Genomic DNA, 15,943 nt, shown 5'->3' with positions numbered 1-15,943 from the left:
ATAAGAAGAGGATGTTAATTGGAAAATTAGTTTTGCTTTAGAAAAAACTTTATATGCATTATATAATTTAATCTTCTCAATAACCCAACTGGTTAGATGCTTTATCTCCATTTTACAGAGAAAGAAACTGAAGCTTGGAGGAACTGGCTTGACCAAGATAAGTGGCAGACTCAGAACTCAGACTCAGATGGCAGGCTTATGCTTCTTAACTCCCATGTAACAAAGACAAAGGTCAAAAGCTAATACATGTGTAGCAAAGATGGCACTCCAGCAATTTGGGGTTGAGGGGGAAGGTAAACTGGATGCTCTCCTTATATGAGGTACCTCTGTCTATGGCCAGCCTCCCATCTCATGGAGATTATGTCTATGACATTGCAACTGACACATGGCCCACCCTTGGTTGATTGCAGTTGGTATGCCCTTACCCTACAGCCTGCAAACACGGCGTATCAGAAGAAGAGGGAACAGTATCTTGGCACCAAAATTTTTTAAGACCAGTAACCCCTCTACTAAGAGATGGGTTGTTAATGGCTAAAAAAAAAACCTTATCTGTGCTACCTTCCCATCACCAGTATGTTCAGTTATCTAGCATGAACTCAGCATTCTAACCAGTGCCACAAATCACGGTGGGGGAGATGCCGTTTGGTGCAGCCACCTGCCTGCCTTTTCAGCTGGATTGGGCAGGGACAACACCAAGACCTGGACTGCTGGATGAGAGAGCAGCGGGACTGCTGTGAAAACAACGCCAGTAACACTTGGACAAAACACACCCAAAAGCTGCTCCCCGCTCTCTACCTGGATGATTTTGGAGAGTTCATCAAAAGAGTTCTTGCAGTCTCCACAATACTCCTGAGCCAACTGCAGGATATAACGATTCACACTGGCGGAAGTGGAGCTGATGCCCCCTGCTGTTCCTGAGTCATCCTGCAATCCCAAGAGGTAAGCTGTCAGGCTTCCCACCTAAGGTGATCTCACCTAGGAGGCAGTCTTCTGATCATGACCCAAGGCCTTCTCCAAATGCCCTTTGCAGCGTGGGATTACCTGTGGCTTTTCTGGAGCTGCCTCATTCACTTTGCAGAGCAGGTTCTCCAGCTGTGGCCGGTGTCCCATCAGCTGATGATACACTCGATCAGCTTTGTCCAAAAGTGTATTGATGTTGGATACAGCCTAGACAGGGAAAGACAGGGACTGAGTGAAGGCTTTTTAGCTGATGACTTTCCCTGAGTAATCCTCACTGCTAACCATTTACCAGAATATTTCCTACAGGTCAGGCACTGTGTTTCATACATTATCTCTGTTCTTCACAATAATCCTTCCTATGAGGTGGGTATATTATTTCTAATAAAAATACAATACACTTCTGTGATATATAATAATACAATGCTGAGAGAAGTAACTTATACTAGGTTACACAAGTATTAAAAGTATGGCTGGAATTAGAATTTCTGTCCTTCTGACTCCAAAGCTAAATGTTCTTCTGTTAACCCTATAGGTGCCCCTTTTTCACTGTTCTTTAATATCTAGAACCTCCCCCCACCCCCGCCCATATTATGCAGGCTGGGAACTAGCACTGGACAAGCTAATACTGAGGGAGGGCCAGCAGCCTCAATATGAAGCAGTCTGTGGAAGAAATGCAGGGCAAAGCATCCAAATCCAAAGTTATCTGTACCTGGAGATACTCTAGTTTCATTACCAATCAACACTTTTCTAAAATCCTATTCAAACCATGTCTTTCAATACAATATACCTTAGCCATTCTTTGCTCCCACCCAAAAGCTGGGCCCTGAAACTGGTGTTGAGTCGAAGAAGGCTTGGGCTAGAAAGTAAAGTGCACTGCGCTGCACCAGGTCTGCCCAAAGTCCAGATCAAGGCCCAGCCCTGAGTCTAGGCCAGATCTGGCCTCACCTTCTTCCGGTCTTCTTCATTCTCAATGGGATCCACTGCACAGCAAGGCTTGGCATAGAGCATGAAGTCGAAGCGGGCATATTTACAGAAGCCACAGGCATTGCAGAGGAAGGGATCCTTTTCATCGTAGTTGATGGATCTGAGTAACCAAAGCGTTTGGGTCAGTGAGGTGACAAGGGTGGGTGGGGTGGGGGTCACTCTGAGGAGATGGATTGTGCCACATTTATATACTCTGGTAACTACTGCAGGGGCCACTGAAGGGACAATAATAAATGAATGACTTAAGCAGCCAGGTAACAAGAAAGCAAGACCCAGAGCTAAACTTCTGGACCTCCCTCCGCTCTTACCCTCCACCCCTGCCACAGGACAGGCACACTCGTGTGCACATGCACAGACACACACACACTCACTCTCTCTTCTTCCTCCTCCCTTTCTACCCTTGAACCCACTCTACAAACCCATAATTCTCTAAATGTTCTGAGGGAATCAGACACTGCAATTGCTCACACTGACACTACTACAGAAAAATAACAAGGAATGTGCACAGCCCTGGTCTAGGGGATGACCAATGACTTACCTGCATTTGTGACACTGGTACACATTCTCTCCACAGTTGCCACAGACTCCTGGGTTGGCAGGGACCGAGGCACTACAGCGAGGGCACTGCAGGGTCTCTGTGGAGGCCTGGTAGTTTTCATAGAAGTCTGCAAACTCAATCATCAGATTGGAGGCCACAATGGGCAACGGCAGGTCAATCTTCACCTCTGTCTGCCCAGGGGTCAGCTGAACCTTCTTGGCTTTGTGCCAGCGAGCTGGCCTAGGAAAGACAGACAGCCTTGAGATTTTCTCATCTAACCCTCAGTGATAACAGTCTGATGAGACAAAGAGGAAGACTGTCCCATGTATTTTTCTAAGGCAATTAAGTGGTTACGCTAAAGAAAAGAAATCTGGCATATAACAGGAAGCCAGTTTTAAAAGTTTTCCACTATCTTTTCTCTATAAAAACAGGAAAGAACATACAAGTGCTTTAAGCTGTTATACATGATACCTTTTGAAATTCCAGGAAAACAACAGAAGTATATAACAAGGGAAACCATGACTCCAAAAGCATGCCACACTGAAGCCTGTAAGAGGTGCAATGATGATGCATGCCAAGTTCCCATCCTGACAGCAACCTTGGAAAGATAAAGCTAGGCTGTTTTAGAGAGGCAGAGGAAGAAAATCAGAGTCTGAACCAAGTGCTAAGTCAAGCCATAAAGAGGAAGGTATGTAATAATTTTGGGGTGATTATATAACACAGTGAGAGCTAATATTTACTGAGTACTTACTATGTGCTAGGCTCTGTTCTCAGCACCTGACACATACTAACTCATTTAATCCTTAAAATCAAACCCTGGAAGTGGGGTCCTACCTCCATTTTATAGTTACAGAAACCGAGGTTAAGCAGCTTCTCTAAGGTCACAGAGCTATGTAGCAGAGCTGGGATCTGAACCCAAATAGTCTACCAGTAGCTCTGCTGACTCCACACAATGAAAATCAAACCCACCTCCTCTGGAGGGGAATGGGCCACCCTAATGTGCAGCATCTACTTACAGGTCACCAAGGTGAAACTAGGCTTTTCAAGGCAAGAAGAGAAAACCTCCCTAGGCAGCCTTCATGGCCACATGTTGCTGTGGTACATGAGCCTTATTCTGCCTCTTGGAATAACAGCAATACTTCCATCCTGTGTGCAGAACAGCTCTGTAAGTCTTACTATTCAAGTAGTGTCGACCTGTGTTCTCCCTTCAGTAGCAATGCCTGAGAGTTCAACAAAAGGCGATCTGTCTCTGTGAAAGTCAACACTATAACCCATGTGAGTGCCTCTCTTGGCCTAAATATGACATGCCCTGATTCAGTCACTGGGATACACGGGTTAGGAAGATCCAGTATCAGCAGATACAGAGAAAAGGCACCATGCGGAAATTGAAGTGTGTGTGTACTAAAGAAGCTTCTTGAGAAATAACTTCCTGCCCTGTGAGCAAGAGCATAGCTGTCTTAATCCAAGAAATGACAATTACTTCCCAATACAGAAGGTTTTATCTAAGTCTAGACCTTTGTATAATAGTTAAAATGGGCATGAGAAGCCTGGAGGTCCCCTCACTCAGCTTCCCCTCCCTAGGCAGGCTGTTGAGGAACTTCCACAGACCCCTATGGCTCCACTGGACAAATTTAGAAATAATCTTTGTCAACATCCTTAGAACTGTTGTTTCACTTTTGTCCTTCGGTCATGAATGGAGGGGCCAAGAGGATGTATTAGGCCTCTAGGGATGTGCTGCCTTACTCCATTCCAGGAACCGAAGGCAGCAACTGAGCTTCAGCCTCACAACCTGCTGCCCCTCCCGAGGCCTAAAAAGCCCGTACTTGTTTTTCAACTCCACGATGGCCTGCACGGTTCGGTTGTTATAATAAAGGTTGATGGTCCGCACCATCTTGGTCCGTTTCAGATCCCCGATTTTCACTGTCACTTTGCTGATGGTGTGACTGCCAATGAGCTTCACAACCTGCTGGGTGGTGGTGTACCGGGTGTCCACTTTAATGGAAGACAGCTTGATATACTAAATACAAGAGTTCACAAAACAAGGTATTAGTTCAAGACTCATACTGCCTTTTTAAAAATTCATCAATGTAACCCACTCTTCATCCACAAGATGAAGTTTCTATTTAATTTTTTAAAAAATATTTTGTAGAGATGAGGTCTCACCATCTTGCCCAGGCTGGTCTAAAACTCCTGGGCTCAGGGGATCCTCCCATCTTAGCCTCCCAAAGTACTGGGATTATAGGCTTGAGCCACTGCACCCAGCCAAGTTTCTATTTAAGGTAATAAATGTGGCAGATAAAAATTCCTACTATCGGTGACCAACCATTAGGAGAGGAACATCTATGTGATAATGATCGATCTCTGGAAACAAGAATCCCACTGGACCTATTGGCCTCAGGACTGTCCATGTACAGATGTCACTTACACAGAACGGTACTTCTGGGTTATTACACACCAGGCAGGGATCACTCTCCAGGTAATAGCCATCAAACTCCACTAAGCCAGACAAAGTGCTAAGGAAGAAACCAGTCTTAGCATGAACACATTTTCATCTGAGGAAGCACTGAGTTTCACAAAAAAATCATGACAAAGCCATGGCTCAATGTCCCCCAAAGTGAGCCCCACCCTAGTGAGAACTCAAGGACACAGGAGAAATCCCAATAGGATTACGAAGCCACAGGAAAGAAATTTCAACTAACTGACCTTACAAGTTTCCTAATCTTTGATCTATCCTTCAGAGGAATTCTAAAAAGTAGTAAAATTTGACTCAAGAGTCACAATTAAATTTACAAAAAATCATTGAACTGTACATTTAAAATAGGTTAATACATAAATTATCTCAATAAAGTTTTTTTAATTTTTTTTAAAGAACAGTCACTACTAAACTAGAGAAATAATAAACTGTCAATTTAACCAATATCCTCTTTTAAAAGTTTTTTTAAAAAAAGGAAGACATTTTCTTTAAATTTGTTTTATCTTATTTAACTTAAACCCTTGAACCTAAGACCTTTTTTTTTTTTTTTTTTTTTTTTTTGAGACAGGGTCTTACTCTGTCACCCAGGCTGGAGTGCAGTGGCGTGGATCACAGTTCATCGCATCCTCGAACTTCTGGGCCCAAGCCATCCTCCTGCCTCAGCCTCCCCAGCAGCTGGGACCACAGGTACACGCCACCATGCTTGGCTAACTTTTTTAAATTTTTTTTTAAGAGATGAAGTCTCACTATGTTGCCCAGGCAATACAGACCTTTCTACATTACTACTCACCAAACCCTGAACTCAGCAATGACATTCTGAGTACCTTCTATGTGCAAGACCCTGGCCTACATGGAGGGGACTGGAATCTCAACTAGTCGGATTCACTCTTCTCTCAGGCTCTTGTCAATTCCTATGTAAGAGCCTATCACCATGCAAATAACTCCTCAGAATGCTGACTGAGCTTCCCACATGTAGAAAGCAAAACAAAGCTCACTTATAAATGTTCGAGTTGGGGTGGTTGGTAAGAATATGGTTTTGAGTCCGCAGAATCTCCACAGCTTTCTGTGAATACTCCTTCAACTGAAACAGAATTCAGTAAAGAAACAAGTTAAAGCCCAAGGGGAAGTCTTATTGGAAAAGACTTTTGTCTTCTGCATTCTAGCTGAATACTGCCCTAGACCTACCAGACTTCTCAGTCAGAATCATACAAAGCTGGGCCTAATTTCAATCATTTAAATGGATTCTATCTCCTTTAGAAGTTTCCATGAGCTTTAGTGATAGGTGGTACCCTTTTCCGACCTGATGGAGGAAGATCATTTTTATTTTTATGGAGAAGCCATAAAATGGTTAGCTAATTGCAGAAACATTTTCTGGTATGTAATCAGGGCTACCAGCAAAATGAGGAGCACTTGCTTTTCCAAGGAACTGTGATGAGTTCTATCTTCTTTCCCCACTTGACCTTGACCTACTTCCTATGTTAAGTCAGATTTGCTAGCGTCTACTGTCTACATCTTGTTAAGCACATGCATATTATGAGTGCTTAACAAGAAATGCAAAACTAGATATATTTAAAAGAGGTTTCCTATATGGACTCCCTGTATCTGGGTTGTTCATAATATTCTTAACTCAAGAGAAAAAAGGTTAAATATGGCAAGTTGGCCTCTCTGACCATAAAGCAACTGTTACCTTCTTCTCCGTTTGTGGAGTTTTCAGGGAGAAATACCCTAGTAGGTCCACAAACTGGGCAGCCTTACGACCATAGGCTGGGAGTTCTGGCCAGATGGACCACATCAGATCTAGCAGGAGCTCCTGTTGAGATTTGCTGGAATTTCTGTGGATATATGACAGCTCATGTTACCAAGCAGCAGAAAACCCTGAGGCACCTGTGTTTATCATTGAGGCTCTGGTATCGTTTTTGTAAATGTATCTATTTCCCTACAATTATGGGTTAAGTTTGAACGGTTTTGTTTCTCTTCTGACAATCAATCCTACCAGATGCAGCATAGTCATTTGCTGCCTCTACCCATGACCCAACGTACCCCAGAGCAGAAGCTGAGCTTTTTTAGCCTGAAGGGTCAAGCTTGGTCATGTTACAAACCCCGATACGTAGCCTTCTGAGTGGAAAACAGATCCTCTCCTGCCTATGACATCAGTTTAATGGCTAAAAAGCAGACAACAATAAAGAAATCTCTAAAGCACAAGAGGATTCAGGCTGGCGTAACTACTGACTCTGTGACCGTATGTAACCGAAAACAAAATAGAACTGCATTACGCACCCTGGCCTCACACCCTTGCAGATCTGCCAAACCCAGCCCTGGCCCTACCTGTAGATGTGCAGCGTCAGACAGTGGGCCTGCCAGCGCACCGAGGAAGAATTGGACTCTAACAGGAAACAACGCAGGAACTGGATCAGGGTTTCCTTATCGGCAAATTTGTTCAGCTGGTTCACCAGAGCTGTGCACAGCTGGTCCTCCTGGCTGCCAGAGGTCTCACCTGCAAGATTAGGACAGGACTAAGGGCTAAAGAGTAAGAAGAAGTCCTCTAGGGTCCTAAGGCCTGGGCTACCAAATGGGGAGGGAGGGAATTCTGTCCATTTCTAAAAGTTTTTACTGAATGCTGATATTCTGCAAAACAATTTTTAGTTGTTTACTGGGGGACAAATAGGTCAGCCCCAAATGAGACATATGTGTAGCATTGGTGATGCAGTGGTGAGCACAACTGCCTTCCAGACGAGACATACAATAATGACACTAAAAACCACAGGATAAAGTGCTATGTAAGCTGGCACTGAACAAATACAGTGACACTGGAGGAGGAACTTCCTTTCAAGAGCTTGCAATAGGCCTGCACAGAGATGTCTGATCATTAACTGGGGGAATGTGAACCACCACCATGGCTCTCAACCCTGATCACCGATCTCAGGTCTCCAAGGACCATGGAAAGCAGTGCAGCTGATGGTGAGGGTCAGCTAAGAGAGCTAACATTTACTGAGCATTTACCAGTGTACTCAGTGTCATTTCACTTAACTCTGATGGGAGCTCCATAGAGAAGGTGTTATTATTTCACAGAATAAGAAATTTGGTCTACTAAAAATGTTTAGTGCACTTTGACTTTTCTTATTACTATCACTTGGTATGAGAAGTCACGCTGTTTAAGGTGTCACTTCAGTATAACTGAAAATGAGACCGAAAGTAGACACCAGAGAACATTTGGGCTTTAAGTCCCCTGTAAATCAGGATTAAAAGACCCTTTACAACAGGACAAACCATGTGCTCCGAGAGATTTACATACATCATTGTGGTCACAATGACAAGAGGGTGACCCTTACCATCTTTCTCCTTTTCTTTTTCTTCTTTCTTGCTCTTTTTAGTGGAAGACTTGGACTGTGTTGTGGCTTGTCCAGAACTGGCAGCCACAGGGGCTGAGGAGGAAGAAGCACTGGAGGATCCCGAAGAGGCTGCCAGTGCAGCGAGCACTTTGCTGCCGCACAGAGCACAGGAGAGCAGTTGCAGCAGCACTGGGGACACGCCCTCATCCACGAGGAAACTGACTTGGAGGAGGAAGTACAGGACGGCTGCAAGCAGAGGAGACAGAGGCTCAGCTCTGAGATGACCTCAACCAGACTCACGAGAACCAAAACAACGTCTCCCTACAGCTGAGACTGCCCTGTTCTCACCAGCTTTCTTTGCCATGTTCTCTCTGCTGGACATTGTGAAGAAGTTATACTTTCTGTGGAAATCTCTGAAAAGTATTGTAACTACACACCGACCAGAGCCCCCTGCTCCTTTGAATAAGGGGTTCTCTAGACTCCACCTACTCCTCTTTGACTTTACTGCCACTACCTGGAGGTTAGAGACTCCTACTTTGTGCTTCCACAGCTCCCCAAACTTTGACTACCAGCCCTCACCACTCTTTTAGATTTTTACTTGTCTTCTTTGCTAGACAGAGTTCTGTCTAGTCTATCTTGTTCATAGCTATATCTCCAGCATCCAGTTCAGTGCTTGGCATATAGTAGGCCTTAATAGTTCCTGAACGAATGAATAACAGCAATCAAAAGGAGCAGCATTGCTTACAGTCGTCTTTGATGCAGAATTTCTGCCAGTTGATGGTTCGCTGGGCGGCAATCTCTGCACAGGCTTTCAAGTGCTCCATCTGAAATAGGAACCAACCACGGGAAAGGAGTAACTCCACCACACTGCCCAGACAAGCACCACACCTGCTGCCTGGAGCCATCTCCCTGACTTTGGACTACAGCTGAACATGATCTTCTGAGCAAGGCAGATGCTTGCTGGGATGTCTGGTCAACCTGGGACCATGACCCACACACTGCTGCAACCGCTGCAGCTCTTACCGAACCTGCCTTTGTTCTACCCCATCCCCATGCAAGGCGCTGTTTTCAGGAACCTTCAGACTACTCAATAAGGCAACAGCAAAAGGTAGACCATAATCTAAGAAACTACAATCCAGTTTACTTTTCTTGATATATAACAATAGCAAGAACATGAGCCAGCTAGATTAAAGATGTTCTTTCTAGGTTGTTCACATACAAAATACTCAGTTTACTCCTCTAAGTCCAAACAGTTTCTCTTTAGGCAGTAATACATTTTTCTACTTGAACCTTCATCATTTCTTTAGTATTCAAGGGTAAAAACCAGAGGTGCACAAAGAGATCAATCCTGACTAGGATGTAAGCAAATGGCACTGGTAAGAAGCTCAGGCCACTCACCTCACAGTGGAGGAACTGCTGCCAGGTGGGACGAGAGTGCTGAGGGGGACATCCCAGATCCTGAAGCCAACTACACATGGTACAGCACCCAGACAGGGGTTATGGATTTACCCTCATCTCAGCCCTAACCATGCCATTGTCAACACAGTTAAAAGTCCTGCGTTATTACCTCCAGCCCTATTACCTACTTGGCTAAGCCTTATCACATCCCCCCTCCCTGCCCTACCAGGTCCCAGCCCTCGTACCAGGCTGATGAGTGTGTCATATTGCAAGGCGGAGCCTGAGCTGGCTGTAACCACACTTGCCCTGAGGAATATCCCCTGCTCTTCTAGCAGCTTCTTGATCCCACGCACGTGAGAGTCCAGGGTGTGCAAATCCCGGAGCTGGCGGTACTTCTCTTTGGATCCACAGATGAAGAGCAGAAGTTTGCGGACTTGACGGCGCACAAATGGAGTCTGCTGGATCATTAGGTACTTGAGGAGAAAAACACCACAAAGAGTAAATGACTCTGGGATTGTATCTATATCAACTGTGGGCTCTCACACCCTGGGTTTTAATAAACTGTTATTAAAAGCTGGGGACAGGCCGGCCACGGTGGCTCACACCTATAATCCCAGCACTTTGGAATGCCGAGGTGGGCTGATCACTTGAGGTCAGGAATTTGAGACCAGCCTGGCCAACATAGTGAAACCCCATCTCTACTAACAATACAAAAATTAGCTGGCCGTGGTAGCACTGCCTGTAATCCCAGCTACTAGGGAGGCTGAGGCAGAAGAATTGCTTGAACCCAGGGGGCCGAGGTTGCAGTGAGCCGAGATCGTGCCACTGTACTCCAACCTGGGCCAACAGAGAGAGACTCGGTCTTAAAAACAAACAAACAAACAAAGGCTGGGGAGAAACACAAACCAAGTTATTTCCTCTTGACCAAACCAGCCTCTCTTGAACTTAAATATCCTTTAATGAGACCAGGTGAAAGAAAGAGAGAGAAAGAAATCAAAGAGGAAAATACCAATATTCATGCATCTCTTCCTTGTGCCCTTAGGAATCTACAGGGAAGCTGGTCTCCACTTCAGCCCACCCAAAGGGAAACTATCAAGAAAAAAACCATTCCAAATCTCTTTTTCAGGTAAAAGAGCTAAAGAGAAGATTGGGTTGGTACAACTATGTAACTCAAAATCCTCATCTGAGGTTTGCTAACAGATTATTCTTCCCAGAGTTAATCTATCTCAGGGTTGCTGTGCTGGTTACTAAGGTTATTAAGCTATTGTCTCTCAGTTCCCAACCCACCCCTACTGACGCCGCCCAGTGATGCTGAGGCCAGAATTATGCCAATGCACTACTTTTTTGCCAGCTGGCTCCCTCTTAGGTTCTGCCAACAGGGAGGGACACTGGCAGCAGGAGGAAGAAGGGGCTTGCCTCCTCCCATCTGCCTGCAGTCCTAGCAACAGCCCTGCACCCTGGCAGCCACAGTGAGTTCTAATCATCAGCTTCTCTCACTGCTCCCAGCATCAACCACATCACATCCCCGCAGGGCACCCACTTCCTGATAACTGCGCTTCAGGCAGTTACTATCCCTGTGTTACCTCATGTTTCCTTTTTGTCTTTTTTGTTGTCCAACAGCATTTACCCAATTTCCCATATTGAAATCTCTCTAAGATAACTAGTATACTTTGTTATTCTGACAGAACCTAAATTATTAAACTTGCCCATTATCAGCACGTGTCGGGGAGTTCAACACACAGAATCAGAAGGTAAAGTATGGCTTGTTTGATACACATCTCCCACAGTTCTACCACACAGTATGTTCCAGAAGGGCAAGACCAAGACCTACACAGGTGAAAGGGACTCTGCAAGGGGAAATACCAAGTAAGGATGAGGAAGAAAGGGGCCCACAGAGGCGAATGCAGATGTGTCCTCAGCCCAACAAGCATGCCGCTTGGGACTTTCACTTACCTCGGAGAGAAAGTAAAACCACGAATGGTCAAAGACAGGAGGTGGGATTCGAGAATTGGTGTCAGCAATCTTTTTGATTTGGTATGGAAGCCTCAGTACCATTTCTGTTAGAAGCTGAGTATAGGCCTCAAACACATCAGCAGCATGACCCTAGGAGAAGAAAATTTGCATGAGAACCTGTGACTATCAATTTTCCATGACCACAATTAGGAAAAAGCCTGGCTCATTAGACATATTACATGTTGGAGGTGGTAAAGGGTGCCTTTCAGAGCTGGAATCAAGACTGACTGACAGTTTATTCTATAAACCCAGAAGGCCCAGGCTTCTGCAGGCAATTTAATTACATGCAAAGGTTACAGTGGAGGCAGACCTCACTTCCTAAAAGTCCTAATATTTCACTCTATGGTTTTTGACATTGGGTCGATTGTACTCTGCTTACATAAAGATGAGTGCTAGAAAGGCCAAAAAAATTGGGAGAAAAAAAAAAAAGTTAGTAAGGATCTCTGACTTCTATGAGATGTATTCTAGTCCCTAGAACCAAAATTTCCCATGATAACAAGAAATTGTTAAATAAACCAAGGTGGGCAAGATCACTAAACTCAGCCAAGATTCCTGGCTTCATGTAACACAAAAAGGCAGGGGTAAATGAGAGATGTGAGGACAGTGGAAACAACAGTTATCCTGCAAGCTGTGTGGTCCCATAAAAAGAATCTGTAAGAGTCTGAGGGCACAACGTGTCTCACATATTCAACTCCCAGTTATTCATCGGTTCTGTATCAAGCACTGGAGTTGTAAATAGGAATAAAATTTGGTTTCTGCTGAGAGTGTAGAGGGCAAGACAGGTGAAGGAGCACACAGGGTGCTCTGGGAACCCAGGACAAGGCTCTCTTGAGCAGACTTGATGGCAGGGAGTATATGTTAGGGAAGTTTTCCCAAGGATCCAAAGCTTATGCTGGGTGGTCTTGAAGATGGGCTAGGAATTCGCTAGACAGGAGAAGAAAGGGGAGCAGAGGGAGAGGAAAGAATTCCAGAAGGGACAGCATGAACAAAGGCAACACGCCACATCTTGGGAAATGTGCAGGCTGGCAGGGCTGCGTGTAGGGTGTTATAGGTGACAAAGCTAGAGTCAAGCAGGTGGCTGGGTCCTCCAGAACTTTTTGGCCTGTAAGTTATGGAAAACCACCAAAGAGTCATGAAAAAAGAGCAAGACACGATCAGATCCACACTCTATGCCTATCGTATTCCTACCCTGCTCAAAGCTATTCTGAGTGGACAGTGAGGAAGAGAGTAGTGATATCAGTTAATACGGACTGGGCATTGATACATGCTAGGCACTGTGCTAAGTCCTTTACAAACGGCACCTCATTCAATGCTCACAACAGCCCTGTAAAGTAGATACCATCTGTATGCTCATTTTCCAGCTGTAGAAGCTGAAGGTTAGGGAGGTTAGACAGACAGAACTTCTCCATGCTTCAAGACTGGTAAGTAAGAACACAAGATGGGACTTATCCCAGATCAATCTGATCAGAAGGCCCATCTTCTTAATAAGTACGTTAAAGGGCCTCTCAGTGGTGACAGCACAGGGAATATCTGACACACATGTCATGACCCACAACTGATGACATTAGCTTGTACCTTCTCATCTTTTTCTAAACTTAATGTGAAATGAGATAACCATGATTTCATTCAATTCCTCCAATTTACAAAGATGCAGGAATGAGAATCCCACAGAAGGTTGGGAGAAGTGGTCATTTATTCAATCACGCCGAGATTAACCCCCACCAAGGAATGCCGGCTCCTTCCTATGGCTCTTCACCCTCAGCCCCTTGAGCTCTCTGCACCGCGAGGAAAGAGAAGAGTGCTCTGAACAAAGGACGAGTGTTTCTTTGATGAGGGAAAGATCTCACCTTCACATACTGGCGGAGAAAGAATGGGCTCATGTCAGGTGGGGAGGAGGTAGTATGTGGTTTCAGCAACTGGCTGGTAGCCACAGGCTCCTCATCATTCTGTTGGCTCTTCCAATATTCCAGCAGTGATTTCAGCACGTGCAGGCAGTAGTCCACCGCCCCAGAGCTCAGTAGAGCTGCTGCTGTGGCACTGGAGATGAGGGAAGATGACTGGGAGACAGAGAAAATACAGAGATGGGAAGAATGGCTTGTAAAAACAATGTGAAATCCAGGTGGGTGTTGGGGATGGGAAATACACTCACAAGAGTCTTAGTTTTTATGGCAGTGAGTGAATCAGGCTCTTGCACTGAAACTTCCCCAAGGAAGTTTGTGAGGTTTTTCGGAACTTTTTTGAACAACCATGTGGTAAGACAAACAAAGAAACACACCTGTTCTCAACTCTAACCTTGCTACACGCACATATGCCAGAGGCCAGGGAGGCAAGGATTAAATAACCTTTCCCCCTGGAGGGGATGGGTTTCCTCTTTTATCTTGAGCAACTAGAAAAGAAGCCCAATTCAAGAAGGACAGAGAAAACTTTCCATTATAGGCACTACTGAACAACCCCACCTCACCCGCTGTAGAGTCTTCCATAGAACTAGCTTCCAAAGGAGTTGGGGGTGAGTGATCACATGCATAAAAAAGTAGGAGAAAAGCTACTGTAAATAAGACCATTAGAAGAGCCTTGCAAATCCCAGCAAACCCCACAGCTCCCTAAGCTCATTAAGATTGGATGCAGTTCAGCCTCAATTTCTATCTTCTCTGCTTTGTGCTAATCTCCTTTCACCACACACACGTTGCTTTCTCTCTGCTTTATGACCATACCTTATAGCAACATACACTAGGGGAATCCTCTTAGCCACTCTGTGCCTTGCAGAAGAGAGCCCTGCTTTTCAATAATGGAACTTCCAAACCTTTTAACCCCTCCATTGGAAGGATTGTTAGCAAAGACCAGAGCTTGGAAGGGATTCGGAAAAAGGTGGAGGTTCTGCTCTTGAAAAGGTGATAGCTTAGAATCTTACTCCCCTCAGGGAACAATGGCTTTATTCTTACAGAGGACTACCACCCCTGCGCTGGCCCTAGCACTACCCAGACAATCCTCTTACCTTTCCCCAAACTCATGAACCCAAAGCAAAAATACCTCACATATGGAAGACTTGGATCCAGATTTGGTGCGGGACATGAAGACACTCAGGAGTCTCATTACTACCAGATGGACTTCATTCAGGGCGCTGCGCTCATTCTTCTTGGAGACATCCTGCAGGCCAAAGCATAAGTCCAGAAACCTCTACTTACTCGATGCTTGAGGCATCCTCTGAACAAGATCCCTTCAAGTCAAGCCCATCAGCCCTAAAATGTTCCTCAGATTGAATCAGACACAAAACAACCCCCAGTATATCCATGGACTATACTTGGGGTACCTAGAGCCTGATACACTTAGGAGGCCATATTAAGATACGAACAACTAATTTAATGTTCTCACCTCACTGAGCACAAAAGGGCCATGAGGGTAAGAACTTCATCTTTGCCCTCAACTATGCTCAGGGTCCAAAACTATGCTCGGGCCAAAGCAGGCCCCGAATACGCTTTTGTTGACTCAACAGAACTGGAGCCCTCAGTGGATGGTTACCCCTTGAAACGAGGTGAAGTTCCTCTATGAAACGAATGGGAACCTGAGAAAGGATCTCAGCCAATCCTGTTTCTCACACAGTCTGCCTCTCAGATTTTACCTTTTTATCCATACCCAACTCAGCAATAAGCTGGGAGAGCAGGTTGTCTAGGGCCCCCTTGTCTTTCTCATCTTCTCCATCCAGATCTGTAGTGAGCATTAGAATGACCTAGAAGTCAAAGAGAGAAAACACAAAACCCAATTTCCTAAAGAAGAACGACTCGAAATACGGGGTGTTTCAGAAGAAACCCTAATCTTCCTGACATCCCTATCAATCATAACTGTAATCCATTATAGCATTCTATAATTCCAGGTATCCAAAGCTTCAGTGTTCAGAGTCAGAAAAGTCAAATTCTGATATATGCCACACTTGACATTACAAAAACATGTTTCGTAAAGTTTGTAAAATTAATGGACTAACCTATATTATATCCAAGCAAAGTAGCTTGAGAAAGGGTGGTACACCAAACTAAGAATTAAAGAACAGTTTTGCCTCTGAGGAAGACAGCTAGTGAGTGGAAGAACAGCTATTGGCCCACACTCTAATATCAACATAGAGACTAGAGACTCAGAATCTCAGAAGTGGGCTTTTGCACTGGCTCTGTCAATAACTACCTGGATGAACTTGTGCATTTAAAAAATTCTCTGACCCTCAGCCTTCTCATTTATAAAACGAAGAGCTATGATTTGTAG

The 15,943-nt window shown here is 44.8% G+C and overlaps 1 protein-coding gene across 13 annotated transcripts in view; it reads right to left on the bottom strand.

Annotated features, from left to right (window-relative positions):
• Window positions 1-15,943, bottom strand: part of UBR4 (ubiquitin protein ligase E3 component n-recognin 4) — a 136,303-nt gene that overhangs the window by 38,986 nt on the left and 81,374 nt on the right. For all 13 annotated transcript variants that reach the window (XM_063667865.1, XM_063667903.1, XM_063667873.1 and 10 more), the window contains 16 exons: window positions 15,312-15,419; window positions 14,723-14,839; window positions 13,543-13,752; window positions 11,636-11,785; window positions 9,928-10,155; window positions 9,030-9,108; window positions 8,285-8,530; window positions 7,281-7,449; window positions 6,643-6,787; window positions 5,951-6,036; window positions 4,908-4,995; window positions 4,306-4,499; window positions 2,483-2,722; window positions 1,906-2,044; window positions 1,042-1,167; window positions 796-924 (listed from right to left, as the gene is read on the bottom strand). In XM_063667865.1, coding sequence (XP_063523935.1) covers window positions 796-924; window positions 1,042-1,167; window positions 1,906-2,044; window positions 2,483-2,722; window positions 4,306-4,499; window positions 4,908-4,995; window positions 5,951-6,036; window positions 6,643-6,787; window positions 7,281-7,449; window positions 8,285-8,530; window positions 9,030-9,108; window positions 9,928-10,155; window positions 11,636-11,785; window positions 13,543-13,752; window positions 14,723-14,839; window positions 15,312-15,419 — 2,454 coding nt within the window. The remainder of the gene's footprint in view (window positions 1-795; window positions 925-1,041; window positions 1,168-1,905; window positions 2,045-2,482; window positions 2,723-4,305; window positions 4,500-4,907; window positions 4,996-5,950; window positions 6,037-6,642; window positions 6,788-7,280; window positions 7,450-8,284; window positions 8,531-9,029; window positions 9,109-9,927; window positions 10,156-11,635; window positions 11,786-13,542; window positions 13,753-14,722; window positions 14,840-15,311; window positions 15,420-15,943) is intronic.

Source organism: Pongo pygmaeus, chromosome 1, assembly GCF_028885625.2.
Source record: "Pongo pygmaeus isolate AG05252 chromosome 1, NHGRI_mPonPyg2-v2.0_pri, whole genome shotgun sequence".
NCBI lineage: Eukaryota > Metazoa > Chordata > Mammalia > Primates > Hominidae > Pongo > Pongo pygmaeus.
The sequence above is the reverse complement of the archived record's forward strand: the minus strand, read 5'-3'. Positions and strand labels throughout refer to the sequence as shown.